General features: G+C 28.3%; 1 protein-coding gene across 1 annotated transcript; it reads right to left on the bottom strand.

Annotated features, from left to right (window-relative positions):
* On the bottom strand, positions 1-13,072 carry LOC100161601 (kinesin heavy chain). The gene is made up of 19 exons (XM_001944705.5): positions 11,920-13,072; positions 8,742-8,829; positions 7,502-7,729; positions 7,289-7,432; positions 7,097-7,221; positions 6,761-7,014; positions 5,771-5,908; positions 5,617-5,714; positions 4,690-4,880; positions 4,416-4,622; positions 4,190-4,336; positions 3,954-4,100; positions 3,714-3,882; positions 2,225-2,343; positions 1,308-1,586; positions 1,038-1,247; positions 827-962; positions 650-742; positions 1-566 (listed from the first exon to the last, which is right to left on the bottom strand). Exons 1-19 carry the CDS (start codon positions 12,064-12,066, stop codon positions 547-549), a joined length of 2,940 nt encoding a protein of 979 aa, XP_001944740.2. The 5' UTR covers positions 12,067-13,072; the 3' UTR covers positions 1-546.
* Between the last annotated feature and the right edge of the window lie 12,575 nt (positions 13,073-25,647).

Here is a 25,647-nt window from a genome sequence, read left to right as displayed (position 1 = left end):
AATAGGAAAATATGTTTAATAAATAAATATAAGACATAATTGCATAAACAGCCGTCTAAAAAAATACATGCCATTTGCATAAAATAAATAAAATTAGACGTTAAATAATTAATTAATTTTAAAAAAAAACAATAAATATCATTTTCCACTAAACTTTATGTATAAATAAATAAGCCAAGTATAATTTGGTAGTGGAGAGTAAAATGAATTTAAAATCAAATTATTTAGATTTTTATAAGTACAGACAATGTGAAAGCGAATGATAAACAGCACCATTATACATTTCAAAAGCCACTCAAATCCAGCTTTTTAAAGGTATGTGCAAGGAGAAGGAAAATGGCTGCTGCAAAGTTGATACACACTCGCATATATAAATATGTAAGTAAGTATATATTAATATTATAGAAAGTGCGATAATTAAATAGGTTTCTAAAATTATATAGTAAAAATTATTTCTGTAAATAATATAAATTCAATTTGTATCAAATACTTCCACCACTTGCAGTTTGGCAAGAGCATAAATGTAAATTATTGTAGAAAAGCTCTTTAACTACTTTCAGCAATCTCTGTAAAAGAAATAACAAATTTATATTAATTAATTGTGGTGTTATAAATTATTAGAACATATAGTTAAATAATTATTACGTACCAGGTATAGCAGCAGCTTTACGTTTTTTTAGTTCATCTTCACTAATACGATTAATTGAAATAATATTATGTTGTCCTGCTCTGATTGGTTTGGCTAAAGTTTTAAATAATTACATTAAATAAACATGAAAAAAAACACTCAAAATTCAATTTAATATTATTATGTTGATAAACTTACCTATTTGTGGACTAGGTCCTCTGCGAGCTAAATTCTTTTGTCTCACTGCATCTTTAATACGATCTACTTCATATTGATACCTTTTCCTATCCCTCATGGCACCTTCTTTAGCATCTTTCAATGCCGATTCAAGTGCCTAAGAAACAATATAAAGGAAATGTATCATCAAATGTTATTTTCAATTATTTGCAGTTATCAAATTAAAACTAACCTTAACACGGTCCATTGTAGCACGTAATCTTTTTTCCAATTTGGGTAATTCACATCGTAGATCGGCATTATCCCTGACCAGTTGTTTGTGAACTTTGGTAAGTTGATCTAAATTATTCTCCAGGAAACTAATTTTTTGTCTTTGGGCTAATGTTCCTCCACTACTGGCTTCATCTGTATCTTCAGCTGTAGCTGATTTTTTCATGCGAGACTAACAAATAAATAATGTTTATACATCCATTCAAAAATTAATATAACTTCATTAACATACTTGTAAATCTTGCACAAATATTTTACGTAAATTATGTAATGTTTGTAGTTCTTTGGTAACAGTATCTTCCAAGCCTTTGAGATCTTTACGTGCTTGTTCACGGCGCTCATTGGCTAAAACATATTCTTGAAGGCGTTGACTTTTTTCTTGATCTTCTTGCAATAATTTATTGTAATCTGTTTGCAGTTGTTGTTGTGCCAAAGAATATTTTTGAACTTGATCTTTAAGTTCTGCAATTAATGCTTGCTTTTCACTAATCTCATCTCTTAAATCAGCAACCTAATAAAAAAGATGAATTTCAAATAAATATCTAACAATTTTAATCCTATCTTGAAAGTATTGAAATATACTATTATTATTATTATTATTAATTGTTATTGAAAACTTAATGTAATTAAAACTTAACATTTATTCTAAAAAATATAAAAATGTTGTAGGCTGTTTTCGGGTAATAACAGTATAAAATATACTAATATGAATTCAGATTATAATGATGTTAATCATTTTAGTAAACATTATTTTATCTATACATTAAGTATTAAGGTTTAAAATATGCATAAGTTGGCTATGTAGATTTAAAATATATTTACTTTTATTTAAGTGAAACAGAAGTAAAATAAGAATAAATAATATCTGATAAACATAATATTGAAAAAAGAAAATAACTGAATATACCTAGTTAAGTAAAAAACTGTTTATCACAATTAAAACTTGATATAAACTTTTTAGTTTGAAAATTAATATTCTAACACTAAAAATATGGGTTCAATCTAAATAGGTTAATACAGTAAAATGTTTCACATTGAATTTACATAGAACCACATTAAAACATTCATTGATCCTATTCATCTTATAAAAGATGAAAATAAAAAAAATGTTTTTACATTCACTATAGATGATTTAATGCAAATGTTTACTTGTTTATGATGGACATCTCGTAATTGGTCCATTTGTGTTTCAAGAGCAGCTCGCATGCTAGTAGCTTTCTCTTTTTCTTCTGCTTTTTCTTTCGATGATGATACAATGTGAACTTGTTCTAAAATTAGAAACATACGTGGTTATTGTAGTGATTCAGTTTTATTAAAAAAAAAAGAACAAAATATATAGTTGCTATATCTTCAAGCCTACATGGACTATTTTTAAAGGCCCAACTTAAAAAGATTGTAACATTATAAGTGTTACATAAGTCATGTAGTGGCAATATAACTTTGATAATAATGGCTACTGTTAAAGAAAACAATCACTGCACGAATGCACTGGGAAATTATTTGACAACCGTACCAGTGATTATCATGGTTAACAATCCTAAGGTCAACACAAATTAACAAACAACAGAAACTATTTAATTATTTATTGGCTAATAAGATTAGATTAGGTCTCATTTTAAGTTTATAATTATTAAACAAACTAAAATACATTTATAAAATAAAAACATCAATAAACAAATAATTATTTCAAAATATCACTAATGCAATAAAATATTTAATACCTGATGAGGCTTAAAAATATGGCCGTTAGGCGATCATGAGATGCACTTAGTGCTAACTGACACTTATACTATACTCTATTTAAAATAAGGACAAACATTGGTGGCCAGCTTATGTGCAGGGGTGTGGCATACTACACGGCAGGTAACATTGGTGACTACTGACTTGGTAGGGATGAAATGATAAAAAGATGTTATTTTATTAATTGTTATATTCACAAAGCACACTTTGCAAATAATCATAAAAGGTTTTGATAAAATGCCTTAAGACTGTTGAATGCTGGTAGTTTTTTTTTTTTGTGCACTTGGACCATAAGAAAAACATATAATTAAACATATACTTCCAAAAGTCAAATTTTAATTTTTAAATAATATTTGAATTTGCTAGCATTTTGTCTGTGTTTAATAAGAAATGCTTTTTTGTTTTATTTTACACTAAAGGAAAGTAAATTTTGAAAAAAAAGAATTAGATTCTACATATTAAACAATATGAGAAATCAAAAATCCATTTCCAACAAAATCTAGAAAAGAGAATAAAGAATTCAAATATGTTTTGAAAATGTGTAACAAAATTATGTTAATCAAGCTTTCAGTACCGGGTGAATTGTTCTTTGATTTTTTCACATTTTGACTTTCATAGCCACAGGAGTTGAATCATTTTTGATCACAAAATGTAGTGACGTGTGACTGCGCTTATGTAAATTACAGATTTCCAAGAATCAAAGTTTAGTTTATCTTTAATTACATAAATCATTTAGAGAACTCACGCACACTAATGTTTCGTCACTACACAGTCACTGAGCACTCTCGATAAATATAAAATATTGCCTTAAACCAACCACTTAAATATGGTCCGCTTTCAAGTTAAACAAAAATCTTAGGTATTCATTTAAAAGTCTAATGAATACAACTTGTCATACCTGCTGCTTTCATTTTTGCAAACTCTTCTCTTAACGCATCAATATTTTCTTCTAATGTACGTTTCTTATTTTCTGCTTCTCTTAAAGATTCTTGCATAGATTTAAGGCGAGCCTCATTTTGTGAGATTTTCAAACGACTTTCACCAAGTTCCTTCTCATAATCACTAACCTAAATTTGGTGAAATAAAATATATACTAATATTCTAATAAAACTAATTGTTAAACACTACTAAACATTACTTTTTTGTTCATATCAGTTTGACTCAATTCGAAGAAATTGCATCGTTGAACTAAATTTTTTACTTCAGATTTCATTTTACTAATATAAAGTCTAGCAACAGTAAATTCTTCATCCAGCTTGCTATTACCATCACTAATAGCTTGTTGCTTTAATAAATAAATAAATATGATAAATTTAGATTATAATATTAAACTAGGCTTTCTATAAAAAAACAATAGATTGGAAAATTACTTACATTAAGTTCAGCTTCACTTCCAATTGCTGCTCCAATTTCAGCTATATCTTTTAGAAGATTTGATAACATATCTGTTGTACGTTTCTTTTGATGAACGAACATATCTTTTAACTGCTGTAGTTCAGAGGATGTTGAGTTCAAAGATGACTAAAATAGAATAATATTAGTACATTTTCTATACTTGTTATTGATTACTATAGGTAATAAAATTTATTTTTTTATATACTTCTTTTATTGATAATTCTTCCATAAGAGTTTCGTTTTCTTTATTTTTCACATCAACTTCTTGACTTTTTTGATCATAATTAACTGCAAGTTCTTCAAGAGCTTGCAGAACTTCTTTCACTTCTTCTTTCGCACTTTCATTCTCTTGAGTAATTCTATGCATTTCTTGTTGTAACTGCTCGTAGTCTCTTTGAGTTGATGTAAGAAGCTATTATATATCAAATTAAAATTTAATACTTTTTCCATAGTTACATTAACTTAAATTAAAATATTACTTCTTCCTGTTCCATTATTTGTTCTTTTAATTTTTCTATGTCTTGACTTTGTTGATTTATTTCTTCATCTTTATCGTCCAATTGCTGATATAATGCTTCACGTTCTTCTTCAAGTTTTTGTCTTTCCTCTGTTGACATGGATTCAGTCATTACGCCTCCTGGTATTGCAGGAACTGGACCAACCACTAATTCTATAAACAAAATAAATAAATTGATATTATTTATTCAATTTTAATTTTAGAATATAAATATAATGACCAAACTTAATTTGTTTAGCATTGAGCTATGGTTTATTAGTGGTATGAATGTGATTCACACAAAAGAGGTAAGCATCACAAATTACTTTTAAAATGTATTTATTAGATTCTGAGCGGAGCGAGGGAGCTATTGTTTTTACAATGGTGTTTATTTTTTTTTTATTTTTATTTTTATATTCTGTATACAAAATTTCTTCCAGAAGGAGTGTTTCGATTTCAACATATAGTACCTTATCTTTTAGAAAATTGGATCAAGATGGTACTTTAGAGAGGTCATTTTTCGATTTTCTCAATAGTTATTTAATGCCACTGGAAAAACCACCGAAAAATGACGAAAAACGCGAAGAAAGGGATTTTAATTTCTAACGCTTTGTTTATCACCATAGAAACGAATAAAAAATTGTAATATTTTAATATTAGTTCAACTTGATTACATACATGATAAAATAAATAATAACAATATAAAATATCCAGACTGACAAACCATCTCCGCTCAGAATCGTTTTTCTTATACAATGATATTATATCATTGAATTAAAATTTAATACAACCATTATACAATGACCCACTTGTAATCTACTGTACAGCAGAACGACATCCACTTACCTGCTTTTTTTATTTTATGTGTTTTAAGAAGACTATAAAAATTAAGATTTATTAATACTGATACCTTTTTTAATATCAACTTGGACATTTGGTGTAGATGCTTCCATTGGCTCTTGTAAATTAACTTGTTCGTCTTCTTTTACAGTTTCTCCACACCTCCAACTATGTAATTTGAATTAGTTTTATTATTGAAAATAGACATACTAAAAATGTTTTACCGATTAAGTTCAGTCTGTAGTTTATCACACTTGGCTTTATAACGTGTACATTTTTCTTTTTCTTTTTCATAACGTCTTTTCCATTCTTCTGCCGTTAACTCTTCATTGACAGTAATAACATTCTTAATTGTTTTTGCTCTTAAAAGTAAATAAAATAAATGATTATGTTTTATTCATAGTACTTGTGTTAAATCAACAACTAGAGAATATTAAGCCAATAACTCAGCGATTCCCAACCTAAGGTCACAAAGGTTTTTATAGTGGGTCGCAAGTGCATAATTCACATGTTATTTCAGCAAGATCTTTGTGACTTTCTAAAAAAGTATTTTCCTAAAAAATAATTGAATAATAAAAAAAAGATTGAGTATGAAAATTGTTAGAAATATTATAAATAATCGTAATACTCATAATTTCTATTTTTATTATTATTTTATACTATAATTTAGTGTTCACCAAACATGAGAATAATTATATGTTATCAATTTTTAAGTGATTTTTTTTAAGGTTGAAAAACATTGAATTTAAAATGTTAGTGCCGCTCATAAAAGGCTGGGAGCCACTGCAGTGAATAATTACTTATCCCCATAATTTTTTTTAACTAAAAAACTATATAATATAGTTGCATTCCCGACCATATCTTACGTGATACATATAAACACATCACATACAACAATATTGAATATTAACAACATTGTGTTTATAATTACAGAAATAGATATCATGCAACATACAAGCTAATATCTATTTCACCTTATTGTTATTTGAGGTCCACTATCTTTATTGAATTTTAGAATTATGTGAATGATAACAAATGTTTTATTAATTTGTTCATAAAGAGTAAAAACATACACACACTGTTTTAATTTTAAAATATTTTAATCTATTCCTTTAGAATTTGTTTAATATGTCCCATATTTAGTCATGTTAAATCACTTATTACTACACTAGATAATTAGGATGTTAACTCAGAGGTATTTAAGATTCACTCACCTTCTACCAAAATCTAGGGTTGATTTTGTTTCTGACTCATTGAAAGATGCAGGAGAACAGCAAATTATAATTGTAGTACGAGCATTTCCTCCCAATGATTCTTGTAATATACGTGTTAGTTTTGAATCTCGATATGGTATGTGTGTTTTTTTATCTTCGGCCAATGCAGATATTACATTACCCAAAGCTGATAATGATTTGTTAATATTTTTTGCTTCATCTAATACTGTACCTTCTGCACCAGTTTTGCTTACCTTAAGATAATAATAGTTTCATACAAATATTAACAATTTTTTTATTACATTTTAAATGTAATAATTAATATAAATCATTTACTTTTTCACTACCAGCTAAATCTACAAGATAAAGTTTTCCAGATAATTTTTTTTCATTTTCCAAATTTTCTTGCTTCACGTTTATCAAAAACACACTATGACTTCTAGAACTGTGCTCATTCATGTCTAAGATTTAAATGAAAATATGAAACTTAAATCTATTCTAATAATTATTTAACTATCATAAATTTACTTGTCACAGCTATATGTCTGTTGGCTTTGCCTTCTTCAATAACAGCAAATACTTCTTCTGGACTAGAAACAAAACGTTCAGTAGCACCTTTTACGAAAGGAACTCTATTTTTGTCTTCATGAACACTCAAGTTCACTTTTGATACTAAAAACAGTCAATATTGAACAAATTATTTAACCATTTTAATAATTATGAACAAAAATATCAACATACCATCTAATAAATCACGAATCTTGTCCATATAGATTTCAAAATAAGACACCTTTATATGAAACTCCAAATTTTCTTCCATTGCATAAATATGGTTAAATATATCATTGACAATTCGTGGAATAATACCTTGTTTTGATGGATCACCAATGACTCCCTCCATAGTATGTGTTTTACCAGAAGAGGTTTGACCATATGCAAAAATTGTTCCATTATAACCAGCAAGTACATCTAGTTAAAATTAATTTAATTAATTTAAACTTATAAGATACTTAAATACACATGTAAGAAAACTACTATGTTTTATTGTTATCAGGGTACTTGTTAAATTATGCTTGACCCACATAAAATATTGGGCTCCTAAACAAAATTTCCAACAAATACAATCAATTACAAGAGATACCAAGAGTGTCCCATACATGATATATAGATAATCAATAGTTAACCCATTTCTTAAAATAACAAAATGACTTAATCCCTACTTAAATGCAAAAGTCAGTCTGTCTGTTACACTTTCACTCGTATACTGTTGAACCGATTTTGATAAAATTTGGTACATTGATAGATTATATTTTGGAAAAGGAAATAGGCTACCATTTGTGGCAAAAAAGGGTAAATTAAAGGTGCTCAAACAATGAATTTGAGATTCACTGTGGAAATTGAAACTTTTTATTTGTTAATAAACGGTTACCATTGGTTGCAGATTATAATAGTAATAGTAAAAACCAGTAAAATTGTTTGTGTATATCGGTTGCCATTGGTTAATCGGGCAAATCAGTTCAAGCAAGGATCAAATAGAATTTTCAGAAATTAACTACCAAGGAAGAGTTGACATTTTTTACGGGCAATGGAATGCGCGGGATCACCTAATATATTATACATATAATATATAATATACATTTGTATCATAAAATATTATTTAATATAAAATAAGTACCTATTCCTATCAAAATTTCAAATTAATTTCAACGCGTTCCTAAAATAGCCAGGTCCTTGCAACCCAAGTTCAACAGTCCCCCCTTGTAGGGGCCTGTGCCTTACTATTGTGTTTCTACTATTTAAATAAGTTCATAGAAACATAATTTCGAAAAGGAAGAAAAATATTTATTTTTTTTATTCTATTATTTAAATAATTATAACACTAATAACATTTTATTTCTAACTCACTGTAAAAAAAAAAAATAAGTTTAAATAAAAACACTACTATATTATTATAGTAAAAAATAAAAATAAAAAGTTTTACCTGATACAATTGACTTTGCTGCATCACCATAAACTTTATCTTGACTGGCATTTGGCTTGAAGACTTTATCAAATAAATAAACTTTTCCCTAAACATAAAATAATATATAACAATTAGGTATTTTTTAAATATTATTTGTCAGCTGACAGTAACACATCACTAACACAACAAATAAGACAATTATTGGAACAACTTTGCTTGTATTTTTTTAAGCTAAACATACAAACAAAGGTAAAATTAAAATCAAACAATTATTATGGCTTATACCTATGATTCTTATTGTAATACCTGGATTAAAGTAGTATTATACTTATCTATCTAACTATATAAAGAAATTATAAAAATATAAAATATAAATTATATATATATAATGATAATTATGTACCAATATTTATTTCAACCAATAATTAACTTTTTACTCTCTTCATAAAATTAATAATTTCCTTGTTTAATAAAATTTTGGTTTTATATACTATTATTCTGTAATTTTATTTTTTTTTAAATAATCAATGAATTACCTAAATGTTTTTATAAATGTAGAATACCGGATTGAAAAATATCATAATTAGATGATTACAATTTTATATTAAAAAGAATCTATTAATTTTGTTTTATTTTGGATTATACAATGAATCTAACTCAAAGAACACTATTTAAATTATGATGAATGTTAGTTAAATAAAATAATACCTAGGTAACTAATAAATAAAAATACCTTATGAAATAAAGTAGTTATTTTATATTAACTATTGGTCACCATTATACAGTAAAAAGTAAAATGCACTTATGCTATTGAAAAACTTATATTACTATCTCAAAAATGTGAGCCTGTAGTTGTGAAAAATTATTATATTATATATATTTTTTAAAATAATTATTTAGTTAAAATTAGGATCAGTAGCATAGGGCATATAAATTATCACACAAGGTACAACCAATATTGACATGTCATTGAGACAAAAAAAATGGTTTCTGCATAAAATGTAATTGGGGACGTACATGAGCATTTTATCCAAACATAAATATACGCCCGTGCTCGTCAAATGGTTAATTTGTTGTCATATTTGAACTTGATTATTATAAACATTTTTGAAAAGATACTTCATTTTTAACTTTAGATACTAGATATACTGTATGTACATTTTTTAAATAATTATTTAAATACATATATTAAGTAAAAATGCTAAAATACTTAAATATTATTTACTTGGCTTGGAAGAAAGAATGGACATCAGAACTAAATCTTCCTGCCACTTTAATCCAAGCTTATCTATACCTAAATTTCCTTCAAATTCACCATTATTTGCATTCTATAATAATATTAATGGCTTTTATTTTTTTGTTATAAACTCAAAAATAATTTTAAATACTGAGTTTACACTGAAATATTTAGACTCTTTTAATCTTGTATTACAATTTATTTTATAATCCCACTCATCAACAATAGGTATAGTTAATATTGTTTTAAATAACCTGATGAAAATATAAAATCTAAGTGAAATTATTTTTTTTTTTCATTTGTTTCAATTTCTAAAAAAAAGTTTGGGTCTATTATCCTTAAAAAATTTAATTAAAAACTATAAAATAGGCTAATAAAAAGAAGTATTTATATATAAAATATAAGTACCTATCTAACTAAGATATTTTCTATCACTGAATGTGATTGTGCGTACAATGATAATTAGATTTACATAATATGTAAAGGTATATTATACCTACACACATTCAAATATAATATGTAAATAGAATGATTCTTTTATTAAGTACAAAACAGATAATATATTAGAAAATATAAGATTTCAAATTTTATCTTTATATTTAAAGTTCACAAGGCCAGTTTTTTTTTTTAGAAATTTGTTAGGGAATAAATAGACAGCTAAAATCAGTTTTTAATTTTGTTGGCCAAAACAAATAATTTAAAACCGGGTTTATCGCCAAAGTTAAGTGGTAAAACCAATACTAGGTAATTAAATATTAAAAAAATTCCTTGTATTTCCTAAGATGTTGGTTCTTGAAAGAATCATCCTGTATATAAAATTATTTAATATATTAGGTAACTTTAAATTAATCAAATGTGGTAAGAAGTTTATTAAAATATATTTTTAACTTGCCTATTTTAAAACACATTCATCATTCACAACAAATAAATATCTAGTAAATAACAGTAGTTTAAGAGATAGTATAAGAGAGTGAATTAATTTCTTACCTATTTATTATTGAAATTGTCACATAATACCTATATAGATATATTAATATTATATAAGCATAAGTACCTAGCGCTTTTACACTCTAAATTACACAAAGTAAAAATGTAGAAACTGTTCAAATTCAAAATGATCGATATCAGCATTATTCTAAATAATGGATAGGCAGGTACCTAATAATTAACAGATTCTTTATGCTAAATTGTTCTACTGTTTTATTTATCAGAGCTTTACCTATCATTTGCAGTTTCGTCTGTAAACTATAAAATTCTAAAATACTTTAACTAGCATAACCTCCCTATATCTGTGCTATATTATAATCATAATTTTATATTTTCATAGGTAGTACCTACTTATCTTGTATTTTTTTTTAATACCAACCTATTGATAGTTAGTTAAATTAACCTAATTTAAATTGGTTAAATTATGCAAGTACAATATGTAAACTCAATTCATTATCTAATCGTGAAAAAGTTGTTATCATTTATGAGTAGATGAATAAGAACCTAAAAGTTATTTATTACATAAAAATTAAGTACATGCAGAGGTTTCTACCTAAATGTGTAAATTAAAAATGAAAGTTCATAGATCATCTCAGAAACTTAAAAATAAAAGTTGGATTTAAAAAAAAAATGATTATATTTTATTAAAATTGTTGTTACTAGTTCTTGAGCTTATTCTATTTGAAATCTAATTGAATATTAAGCAGAAATACGTACTACTTGTGGAGGAATTTTCCAAAGAAAAAGGACAATTAATAGTACCTACCTACTTATATATAGTATACCGATGAGGAGTATTGGGCAGTAAGCACACATAAAATGGATTTATCCTAAAGGTTTATCGGTGAACAAAATACTTCTTATGCTGTCAGATTCAAAACTGAAGAATCGATTAAAAAACATTGAAAGCAGTATGAAGTTAATAGAGATAAGTAAGCAAAGGCATTGGTAGGTCGAGTATCGTGTACTTACGCCGATCGTGATGCAGTTTTCATCGGGTCCGGTGGGAAACTTAACGACGAACCTGGACCCTGCTTTTTCTTCAGAATCGTTAAGCGGACGGAAACGACAGACGACTTTGATGCTGTCCTCGGCGGCGATTTCTCTCTCGGCTGCCATTGTGTCGGATCGCAAACTCGAAATACGATTGCAACGTAATTACACGTATCACTCGACACTCGTTACCCACGGTTTGCCGGGACAAGGTGCAGATCACGATATCGACGTGAAACGGTTCGTGAGTAGGTGGCGGCCACCCACACCCTTGACGATATGCTTACGCAGTTTATTTTTTTCTAATTCCTAATTTTCTATTATTGTTTGACAACACACATCACACTACCGCTGCAGGCGAGACTACGCTATTATTATGACATCTATCTGTCTATCACTATTATATTATAACTATATCACTTATATCAGACGATCGGGAACGCACGCACCGCAATCGTGTCCGTGTGTGGACGAAATACACGTATAGCACTATAGCCGTACAGGCGCGAGTGTCAGCGGTGGCCGTCGGAGAGCGCGCGACGGTTGTGTGGGGTGCGGGGGGGTGGAGGGGCAACGAACGCTCGGCGATAAGCCGATAACGAAAACGGTGAAAAACGTAGAAAACTTTCGTCGGCGGCGGCGAGGGGCTGACGATCGCCGTTCGGTTTAAAAAATAATAATATTAAATTAAATTATAGGTAAAATATTACTGTTTACGGCAATGTCCCGTGCGCCACGCGATCGAGGTTGAGCCACATCGATACGGGTAATAGCTGCTGATATTCCGTGAAACGCTTCTTTTTTTTTTTTTTTTATCTTGCAGCCGTTCCGTCTCGGCAGTTGGCACAAAGCATTCGCGGACACGGTAACCGGACCGGAACGATATACTCGGTATACGCTCGCGGGGGGTATGGAGGTAACCGTTCAGAGCAGCTGCCAGCAGTGTTGGGCACCTATTGTTGGTTGGTTAATCGTTCGTCTTCGTCGAAAACACTCGAAAACGGCGACGGGTGACGAATGTACGGGGATCGCGGATAGAAGCGCAAAGGCTAGACAACACTGACTGCACGATCTCAAAACCTACGTGTCGTGGACACGATCGACGAGTATCGGAGACCGGAGTGTTTTTATTAATATTTAATTATGTTAAGGGCAAAGTAGACTATCGGGTAATGACGTAATGTATATATTGCCTGGGCATTATGGTACCGTGCGATCGCGATGACTGATGAGTGATCACCACGATTTAAGATAGTATTATCTTAAATCGTGGTGATCACCGATCCGAGCAATGTAAACAAAACTAAATATTTATTGCCTGCCCGAGCTATAGAATTTCCCGGTCTAGCTTTGGCAATGCAAACCAAAAGACTTTTACGTTATTTTATATTATGATTAAATTCGAAATAATAAATAATAAATTTAAATAATTTTGATTTTGAAAAAAAAGTTCAGTACTTAAGTAGGTATTAAATACTTTATTTATTGATTATTCCTTAACTACCTAGGTATTTAATTGAACTAGGTTCCTATTATTAAAATCACATTTTTCACTGTCCTAAATTTAAATATTTTTTAATTTCCTTACTGCTTCTCTTATTGAAATAGATAGATCTCCAGGAGTCAACAAATTTTTCTTTGCAGAAAAAATTCTGATTACGACTATTCTAAATACGAATATTACGAATCGCGGACGTTTCGCCCCCGTCAAAAAAACCAGTCCACGGACGTTTCGTCCCCGGCAATTATTGAGATAGGACGTTTCGTCCCGGAGAGTTATTAGCCATAAGACGTTTGGTCCCCGGCATACTTTGATAATCTAAATGCATTGTTTTTTAATGAACAATTCTGTAATGTCTAATATATAGTGTTGTAAAGTATTTGAGTAAAATTATTCAAATATTTTATTAAATACTTTTTTTGATTCTTTTAATTCTTAATTTGTTTCTACTTATAATTATTCTTGTTAAATAAAAATACCATGCCGTCGTGGTTTTACTTTAACATTATAACAATGTAATATTATATAATTATTTAACTACTTTATTTTAAGAGTATTTGAGTAATTAAAAATTAATTAAAATTAAAAATTAAAAATTAATAACAAAATGAAATAATAAATGTACCGAAAATAATTAGTTTTAAGGAAAGTATCATATTCACGATATGATATTGCACGGGATTTCAATATAATGACGATAATGACATTTTATACTATTTAAAAAACATAAGTCAGTTGACCTAAAAATAAATAAAAAATTTATCTTAATATTATAGTACCTATTTAATTTAAATTTATTAATTTTTACTACATTTTGTGTGGACTTAATACAATCGTGATTATGTATTTGTATAGTTTGTAGTATTGTCATTTAAAGATTAAATTATTCATTAAAAATTAATGCATTTAGATTATTAAAGTATGCCGGGGACGAAACGTCCTATCTCAATAATTGCCGGGGACGAAACGTCCGTGGACTGGTTTTTTTGGTGGTTCGGGGTTCCTAATTCTCATCTTATAGGTACATACTATAATCTTGAACTAAAGTCGAAAATAATCAATGAAAATATTATAATATTTATTACTGTTAATTTTATAATAAAATTTATGTTTACCTATACCTACATGGCTACATAGGTAGTACACAACGAAGTTTACTGAGAGCTCGTCAGTTTTCATTAAGAGGACGTCATACCCGCATATTAGGTTGTCTCGTAGGTACGACGTAAACAAAACGCAGTTTACGCAGTTTGAGTACCTAGAACTCGTTCAATTTTGGTTCTAGAGTAAAAATACCTATTATAAAATTGAATTGCGACAATATTTCTGAGGGCAAGACCAAGCCCGAATTAAGACATTTAGAGGCCCAGGGGCCAAAGTTTTAAATGAGGCCCTTGTACGAAAAAAAAAATATTATAATGTGTATAATGTGTTCCGGAGTGAAGTGACCAGTCGACGTCACATAAAAGTATACTAAAAATGATAAAGAAATAGCCTTTAAAGATTGGGTCTAACTTTTTTATTTTTTAAGTTGTGGGCAAACTTTTTTTATCAAAATCATACATATCACGCATTTGTTTATGTATTTTCAAAAGTTTTTAACATTTTTATGTATTTTTTTTTATTTTAAAGCTATTTAATTATCCTATCAACACTCCAAAATACGCAATTGAACTAGAAATGCACTATTATTTTCACACATTATTTTTATTAAATAAAAAAAGTAGAAAAAAGTAGGCAAAAATTAGCATTTTCTATTCGGTACATTTTAGTTGTTATAATACAAAAAACAAAAACTCTTAACTCATAGTTAATAATAAATTATTTAGAATAATGTTCAATTTCTTTTTAAAAATACTAATTTTTGCCAACTTTTTTCTCTTTTTTTTAAATTTAATAAAAATAATTAGCTCATTTCTAGTTTAATTGCGTATGTCAGTTGATAGGACAATTAAATAGCTTTAAAATAAAAATAAAATTACGTCAAAATGTTGAAAAGTTTTGAAGATACATAAACAAATGCGTGATACGCATGGTTTTGATAAAAAGAAGTTAATTGCTCATAAGTCATAACTAAAAAAATAAAAGTTAGATTCAATCTTTAAAGGGTATTTCTTCGTCATTTTTGGTATACTTTCATATGACGTTGGCCGATCACTTCACCCTGGAACACATTGTATATTATTTAATATATTTTTTTTCGTACAAGGGCTTCATTTAAAACATATTAGGTATATAAGCATATAGCAATAAATAATGAATAATGTATTTATGTATCACTTTATTTATAAATTATAATTTATAAGCTTTTTTCCTTGCTAAATAATCATCGATTTTTTTTAGGTGATTTATTTAGTGTTACATAGCCTATAACGAAAAAAGTAATGGACAAATTAGAGGCCCCTAAATAAATTCTAACTTTCAAAGCCCGGGGGCCATGCCCCCCCCCTTAATCCGGGCTTGGGCAAGCCATTGTAATATTTTTTTTAAATTAAATGTATTTTTAAAATGTTGACATTTCTTCTATTTCTAAATAAAATAAAGAACGTTATACCAGGTATAATGGAAAAAACGTGACGACTTGCCCTCAGAAATATTATCACAATTAAATGTTATAATAGGTATTTTTACTCTATAACCAAAATTGAGCGAGTTCTACAGTCAGGGACGATCTCAAAAAAAAATCATGAGGGGGGGGGGGGGGGTGTAATCTTCAAAATTGCCGACTAGAATTTGAAATTCAAAATTTTTGTGAACTCTAAATTTTCTTTATACCTACATATATTATGTTTTTTAATAATTCATTATTGTTTTACCTAATGAATACAATTAAAATAAATAAAAATACAAATACAAATCAAATGTATTGTTTCTTTTTTAATACTTAATAGAAATAAATAACAATAATGATATTTACATAAATATTCACTATTTAAAATTCCGGTAACAATATTTAATACCTAACAAATAAGTGATAGGAAATTATTAAAATTAAATAACCTTGCATATTGCACTTTATCATTTATTTTTTTAGTTTAAACATAATAATATAATAAAATGTAGTAATGTTTCAAAGTACTTAACAAAAAAAAAATAACTGTGCATTTAAACAAACCAAATTATAAGCTTATAATAATATATTATATTGAATTTAAATAGATAACTAACCTATCTAAATAAAACCATAGACATATTTAACAACTAGATAGCCGACTATATATTAAATTGCCACAAGAATGTTGAAGTCGGGCCGCCATATGCCAACAGGGCAATATTTACATAATAACTCAATAGATAATACAATGATATCTGATAATAAATCAATATAATATATCAATAATATCAATCATGCGATTTTGTAAACATTGCCCTGTTGGCATATGGCGGTTGACTTCAATATTATCCTGTAGTCGGCTATCTAGTTGTTTTAATTGTCTATGGATAAAACACAACACTGATTATGTAGATATAAGATATTTTAAGCCTTGAAATAAACAGGGTAGGTTTTGAATGAAAAATTACAATTTACAACTCGTGATACTTTCTAAGTCCCAGTAAAATAGAATCGAATAAAATATGAAGCTTACCGATGGTGGTATATATTGTATTCCTTTTACTAGCGTCAAATGGGTTTTCAGGTGCTCCAAAATACTCTTTCCGTCTTGACGATTAATCTCATGTTTTTTACGATAGTCATCGTCAAAACTTGATCCACACTCCAAACACTCTATTTTTACACGCTTTCGAGACTTATTTATAGTAGTTGACATTGAATTTAAATGTTCGCAACAATATATAAAATAAACGCCTTTTAAGTAACTAGTAAGCACAATTATTAAAATACCGAGTAAGGTGTACAACAGAGTAAAGACTGTTGTCAACTACAGTTGTACAGACGTCAAACATACATAATAAGTAAGTATACATTATATACGATACATGGTAATCGGTAATCTTTGTCTGTTGAGTGTTTCTTCGAAACGCGATTATCGTGTATTTTGTATAGTTAGGTTTTGGTACCCGTACCCTCACTTGATAACGTATTATTAATATTATACTCGCCAGCCACAACCGTCGCCGCAATGACGAATGCGATGACGGATGAAAGAAATAGACGGTTTATCGATTTTCTACTGTATATTAATATATATGCATGATATAATATTATTATCTTATGCCGACTGCCGATTCTCGCATTACGAAAATATTGAGTTAAAACAAAATTAACATTTAAACAATTTATTTAATTTTCCTTTCCTCGTCTTAAAAAAAATGGTTTAATTCAGGTGAAAATAAATTCCATTTTGCCGACTGAAAATCAAATATTGCCGAGTGGGGGGGTGTAACACCCCCTCATGACCCCCTTCGGTTCGTCCCTGGTTCTACTCGGACTGCGTAAACGCGTTTTGTCTATGTCGTACGTGTGTAAGACGGAGACAACACATGCGAGTGTGACTTATTATCGTTTGCCAGCGGTAGAATAATAGTTAGATCGTCGGACTAATAATACGTTATAGCTTATAATAATAATTTATATAAGCATCTAAATAAAAACAATAAGTCAATAAACTATATTGTATGGGCGTATGGCACTCAATGGCAGTTAGCTCGAAAATTATTATCTGGAAGGATTTAGTGATGTTGTGTAGTCGAAACAGATGTTGTTGTAAAACTATTTTTTTGGGTTGATATCGTGATTTTAGAAGTATTATTTAGGTAGGACCCCCGCGGTCTATTGAATTATACACGCGTAAGCATTATGGCTTGTAGTATTATTTATACTTTTTTTTTGTAGCCAGTAAGTAAATATTCGGTGTATAGTTATAAAATATAAAATACTTCGGAAAGTGGATCACTGTAATAATGTAATGGATTGTGTTGAATTTGAATTTAATAATATAAAATTATTTTATACGAAAATCGATTCTGAGCAAAGACGGTCTGTCAGGCGTCATCCTATAATATATAACTAAGTATATTTGATGATATTATATTATTATTATCGGGACTAAAGTAATTAATTTTAATATTATAGGCATTACGACAACAGTAGGTTAAATTAATTTTTGCCAAAAAAATGTCATTATGTGTATAAAGTATAATAATATAGGTACTCTATAAAGTTTAATATACTCACGAATAATATTTTTAAATTAAGTAGGTACAACAAAACAACTAAAATCATTATTCTTAATTTTAAAATGTAATTTAATATGAACTTGTTAGTAAAAAATAGGTAAATGTGTTTATATATTTTTTAGAATTTTTGGTTACAGTCTGAAATATTTTTGAGAATCTTTGTTTTAAATTTACGTAATAGAGATATCAGAAGAGTTTCGAGAGTAGTATGGACCTGCACTTTCAAAAATGTAATGTGTAACAGAAAGACCTAACGAATGAAATAACTTTTGTTCTAATCAATATTTAATATAAAATATATAATATAGTGACGCTATTGCTACAATTAGTATAGTATATTAAGATTTATTTTTTATTTTTTAATGCTGAAAATAAAAAAAAATTATTGGAAAAATTCAAAATATGTAAACTTAATGTTTAGATTTTTAGACAAATTGTTATGGTAAAAACTTTGTTTAAGTTAAAGTAGTTAAATTGTTACACTATTTTTTTTTAGTAAATGAATTTGATATGTACCTAATAACTTTTTTCAAAATATTCTTTTTAGGAATTTCCTCACATAGTTATTTCTTAAATTATTTATTATTCGTGTAATTTTCATAGTTTTTGTCATGCGTTTAACTAGTATCAATTTTTATTTTTATTTGTAGAGTCTTTCTTTCACACTCTGTATACAAGTATATTATCTAATCCATCACGGGTGCGGATTACCTATCTCGGTCCAATTGGTCCACAAAGATATAGTACATAATATAGTATATCTTTATATTATATTTTAATATTCTTTATATTAATATACAGTATACATCGCGATATATATCACCGTATTTTATTATTGTTACTTTTTTCCGGGCAACTGCACCGGTCAGGTATAGTTACTACACTATATACTACAACAGTTTGTATAATTCAAACGCGCTTATCTCAGGAAATAGGAATTACCAGTCCGATTAGCGATTTCAATAGTTAAATTAAGCAATAGTCGAAAGATTCTGAGTGGGTATTCTGAGAGATTAATGTATTGATTTTACGATGGTGTTTGTTTTTTGTGTATGTGTATACACGCGTTTTATAGTAGAAAAAAATGCTTCGATTTTCAAATATGAAACTTTGAGACTTGAGTGATTTCTGAATTTCTGATAGTAAATTAGTTGGTAATTTTGCGAGGTAAAAATTTGAAACTCCAGTAAGTAACCTACCTGAGAACCTATTTTTCAAAATAATCGAAAAAACAAAAAAAAAAACTGTACACTATTATAGTATTACATAGGTAGGTAACCCTTGGCACCGCGGAAGTAATGCCAAAGCAATCCTGTAGCGCCGTCGGTTCAAACAGAAAAAAATGAATAAAAAGGTAGGTAACCCTAATTGTTACACTCTTAATGATGCACAAAAATCTGAATTTAATATTTTTAGAGGGAGGTTTGATTATGAATCAGTAAAACATGAAAGTAAATTATAGTCTATTTTCCCTAAAAATAATAAGAAAAAAATATGTTACTGAAAATGTGGTGTAGCCGTGTAGGTAGGTACCTATTTTATAATTTTCCATGGGTGTAAAAGTCCCATGATCCGATCTTGCCTACTGTGCAGCATATCGGTTACTTATTTGCTCACTTTTTTTCAAATCATTTACAAAACAAAAAAATAATTGAACTTATTGATATTAGTAGGTGGTATACCTACTAAGTTTAGATGAACTAAATTATATAACTAGCTGCACTGTCGTCTGTAGTATCGATGTGCTGTCAATTATTTTTTTGAACATCGAACATAGTCCATATTATAGAACACTTGTGAATGATGATAATTAAGTGATTATATACCTATTAGCACGGTCTTGTGTACAACTGTATACAACTGTTCCTATGTGTAGGTATAACCACGGACTAAGTATATCTTAGTCCGTGGGTATAACATCACAAAAACCGTTACCGTCTCTATCCGCGTATCGCTCTCGTGTTAAATCACCATGGGTAGATAACAATACTATACTATGCGTTTAGGTTTGTACCGCGGCTATTATAGATAATAATTTATCTATAATATCTTTACTCGTGGTCTGAACGCTGTTATACTAATAAAAGTAGGTATTTACTAGGAACATTGTAGTATAAATATAGTATATAACTATAGTATATTTAATCTATGGAGGTACTAACATTAAATTTCACTACATAGTATAGGCGATAGGCCGTAAGGCACTTGGCAAAATTTAAGAGGATAGGGGACGTCGTGGTCGTACCCACATATTATTATGTTGTCTCCAAAGTCTTACTAACGCATAAATCATAATATACCAAAATGTACATCTAGTAATTTCAATTTTATGTTGTTTGCTTAAACTCTAGAGCGAATTAACCTATTAAACTTAAATGTAAGAACATTATCTGTGTTCTCTCGTTGGTTTTTACGATATTTTAATTTTTAAGTAAATTATGAGCATTTTCAAATATTGATATTTTACATACTCATCAAGTCATAACTCACTTAAAAACTAAAATATCGCAAAAAATAAATGAGAGAACACAGATAATGTTCTTATGTTTAAGACTTAAGTTTAATAATAGTTAAATCACTCTAATATTTAAGATATAGGTAACAAAAAAAAATGGTACTGCTGGACGTACATTTTGATATATTATGCGTTATAGTATAAGAAGGAAACAACTCATGCAGGTTTGACGTCCTCTTAAAATTCTCATTTGTAGTACGCTGATTTTAAATAAGCACTTACCTAATAAAACAAACATTTCTGCAAAAGCAGTAAAAAAAATTATGGCTGTTTTATGTTAGAGGGTTAGGCAATAGGCGCCTCGCCGCCTCGAATTACCGGTATAGTGTCTCATTTATTATAAGCGCCCAGACATGTAGTTATGGGGTGGCCTGGGCCACCCCCATTTTATTGTTCAAATAATTAAGGCTCAAATAATTAATTAAAAAAAGTTAATTTATAATTTCTATTATGATATTTGTTATATTTACATAATTTATTATCTGCTGTGTTCTCACGACGATTACAAATATGAACATAAGTCATAACAGCTTATTGTAATTTGTCACATCAGATTGTCAGAATTCAGAATAAGAATAGTTCATAGATACCTACTCGTCGTACCTTTTCGTCATGTTATATATTTATCATAGAGTACAACTTATTTTATTACAACTGCGACAGTACCTATGTGCGGATCTTCGTATAATATTATTACTTATTATTGTTTACTTTCAATTTAACATGTAATATAAATTACGAAAAGTGACAATAATATTGTTTCTGTATTATTTTCTTTACCTATATATGGCTATACCAAGCGGGATGGGAGAGAGTAAATGTTGACCACTCAAGAAAAATGTTGGCGATAATTAGGCCACCCTAATAATTGTTTAATTCTAGCTACCTACGTTTTTCTAAGCGCCTATGCTTATTATTATTTTAGTGTTACCTGCGACGGCCTTTTTGTGCGACGCCGTCGCGCAACGCTCACGTTTATCGACATTATCATGCACAACACTGTTTGTTGCATAGACAAAATATTATCAATATTTATGCATTTATTGTGTTTTATTATGTCCGACGCTTATCGGCTACACAGTACGACGGGAGGGCCGTCGCGCGTCGTATGCGAGTGATACGACCAACACCACCAACGGCCGCGCAATAATTGTCCTGTCACGACAAAATAAATCTCTTTGTTGAGTTTTTGTCTTTTTTTTCAGTCTTCATCCGCTAAAAGCCGGTTTCTCATAGCATTCAAAATGGTCATCTTGCATTTTCTTTTTTTTCTTTTTCTACCATTTATTTCTAAAGTAATTTTATGCAATAGGTAATGATTTTTAGAAAAATTTAAAAAATATAGGTAGAAATATTATAAATAAATATGTTTGAACACATAAATAAAAAAAATTATAAGCTATTGTATATTTGACAGAGGTACAATAATGCATTAATAAAATTAATAAATAAAAAGTAATAAAATAAACATGAATTTAATATGGGTATTGGCTATAGGTACTATAATAAAATTGATTATTAATTTAATTAGTCATGTACGTAGTTTATTTTTTAGAATTTTTGAACTCTCGTTATTTTTGTTGTGTAAAGCTAAAAAAAATGTTAAATTCAGAAAGTGTTAACTTTTTTCAAATATTTTATGAACATTTTTAAATATATAGGTACTTGTTAAAATCTAAATATCATGAGTCACGACTGTACGTCGGAACCACAAGTTGAAAGTAAAACGCAATAATATCGATCGTGTCGACAGTCAGCCAATATTATAATTTTATTTATATACCTAGTTTAAACTTTAAAGATACAATCACCGCGAGGACAATATTATGTTATTTTCAAGTTTAAAACATATATTTTGGTATACCTTCTTTTTTTTTCAAATGTGTAGTATTTTTCATAATGTCAATAATCTTAGCAGTTATAGTACGAATTACCATACAACGACATACTATACATAGGTATAGTAACTTAGTTTTGTTGACTCAGATTCTAATGGCATAATATCACTCTGTCACCTATTTTGCTTGCATAATAAATTCAAACATTTAATTATTACATATTAAAATTGACTAAGTGTAAAATAATAAAATTTAACACCGTTATAACCATTTTTGTAAACTAGCAGTGTAAAGAGAAATCAATTCAACACGTATAATATTAGTATAACGTTATTATAATACTATTATAATATTATCATTGTAAAATGCTGTCTGGGCTATATAGGTACCTGCTACATAGTACACACGCAGCACGGAAAACGTGTCGATATAATCTATATCCGTCGTCCGTTGTCATCGTGGCCTATGCTTATTTTTTGGAATATAAAAACAACCATTATATTAGATTCTGATGCGATATTATGGAGCAATTATATCAGTTTTATTATCATGTGCCATTTACTGTGTGTGTGTGTGTGTGTGTGTGTGAAGTCTTGAGAGACTTCCAGAAGCAAATTGGTACTTTTGCAGAGAGTTTACAATTTCCATTGATTTTCTAAATAATCGGGAAAAATTAAATTTAAAAAAAACAGAAGGAAAAACGTTAAACGCGTGACTATATATTTAGGAACCTACTCAACATCAGTTAAAATCGATTTTGTTTTATTTTTTTAATTAAAAAATTAATAACCATAGACTTTACATTTATTTAATTAAAAATATATACTTTTGTCTTATATTAGAATTTTCTAAACATGATTTCATTTGCAAAATACTAAAATTCGTTGATTCTTTTGAGCATGTTTAGATATTCAATAATTGATATCCTTAACCTTTTCTATTTTTTCTTCATAAATGTCAATAAGTTTGAAAATGTAATACAAGGTTCCTCAAAAGTTGTTCTTATAGAAATTTAAAAATACCTATATATGGTTAAAATGTTTTTATACAAATGTCTGAAGTTTAAATTTTGACGAAATATATTGTAAGTAAGTACTTAAGAATCACGAAAATTTGCAAATTTTGTTGTTAAATTTCATAACATTTTCAATTTTAATATCTAACGTTTGACAATTTATAATACAATATTTGTAAAAACAGCAATACATAAAATTACCGAAAAAAAATGCATAACAATTGTTTTATGGACATTTGAAGATTGATTAATAATCTTGTCAAAATAGGATGTTAAAACAAAAAATAATAACATAATTTGAAACTGTTTGTCGTTAGGTACCAGCTACGTAATAATACTATACAATTTTTTTTCAGAATGCAGTTTTCGATTTATTTAGTTTTTTGTTTAATTTTTACCACGATGGAGTTGGTATGTTATGAACCATAATAATATTATATATCTATTATACATTATTAATATATTACGTCATAATTGACTTAGCAGTGAATAACGATAAATATTATAATATATCAGTGCCCCCCCCCCCCCCCCCCCCCCCCGAAATTTTTAGATTCTGAGCGGAGCGATAGGAAGCTATTGTTTTTACAATGGTGTTTATTTTCTTTTTTTTTTATTTTTATATCCTGTATACAAAATTCCTTCCAGAAGGAGTGTTTCGATTTCAACATATAGTACCTTATCTTTTAGCAAATTGGATCAAGATGGTACTTTAGAGAGGTCATTTTTCGATTTTCTCAATAGTTATTTAATGCCACGGCAAAAAGCCCCCCCCCCACAACATTTTATTCTGGCTACGACACTGTAATATAATATGATATGATGGTATAATTAATTTAGCCTACGCATACGCGTTATTATAATTATAATAATTAATTGTACCTACCTATATGGTGTATGAATATTTTTCGTTTTACTCAGAATCTCTTACGACTGCGTTTTGTAGTTGTACGGAAATCTATATAAAGGTCGCATGACAAAAAAACTTTTTCAGTCAAATTCTGTACCCATATATTACTTTCCAAAAACCATACAATTATTAACTAAATATAGATTAATATTAAACAAAGTTTTATAAGTTACTACTATAAAATATCATATGAATATGACTGTACATATTATTTATCATTTATCTTTTATGTATAGGCGTATAGCTACTACCTATAGACTGTAATAATACTCAGCTAAACTTGTTCATCCCATATCACTAACATTTTGTTAGAAGATTTAAAGTTTGATTTATAACACGAATTGAGATATATCTTAATTCGTGATTTGTAATTAATAAATATAATATATTGTTAACAATTTCAATAGTAAAAAAACTTAACTAAGTTCCTGAATCCTGCTTGTTTGTTGTTAAAATATATATACCTATTCACTATAGGTAGATAGTAGATATAGTAGGTAGGTACTTAGCTAATATTAAACACCTTTTTTTCATTATTAATTTAATTATTTTATGAACTTTTTTAATAGTTATCCATAATTACCTATTTGTATAATAAATAATAATGATCAATGAATAATATTTATTTATTGTATTAAAATCGTATGGTTTAGTTAGGACATACATTTTCTGTTACCTATACCTATTTTGAACATCGAACATGTTGAAAAATCAAGTTACAAAGTTTTATTTCGTTTCGGTGTATTTTGACCGATTTTAACTTCACACACTATCCGTTTACATATTTTG

The sequence above is a fragment of the Acyrthosiphon pisum genome, chromosome X (genome assembly GCF_005508785.2).
Source record: "Acyrthosiphon pisum isolate AL4f chromosome X, pea_aphid_22Mar2018_4r6ur, whole genome shotgun sequence".
Classification (NCBI taxonomy): Eukaryota; Metazoa; Arthropoda; class Insecta; order Hemiptera; family Aphididae; genus Acyrthosiphon; species Acyrthosiphon pisum.
Note: the sequence above shows the minus strand (reverse complement) of the source record. Positions and strands in the feature narration are given on the sequence as shown.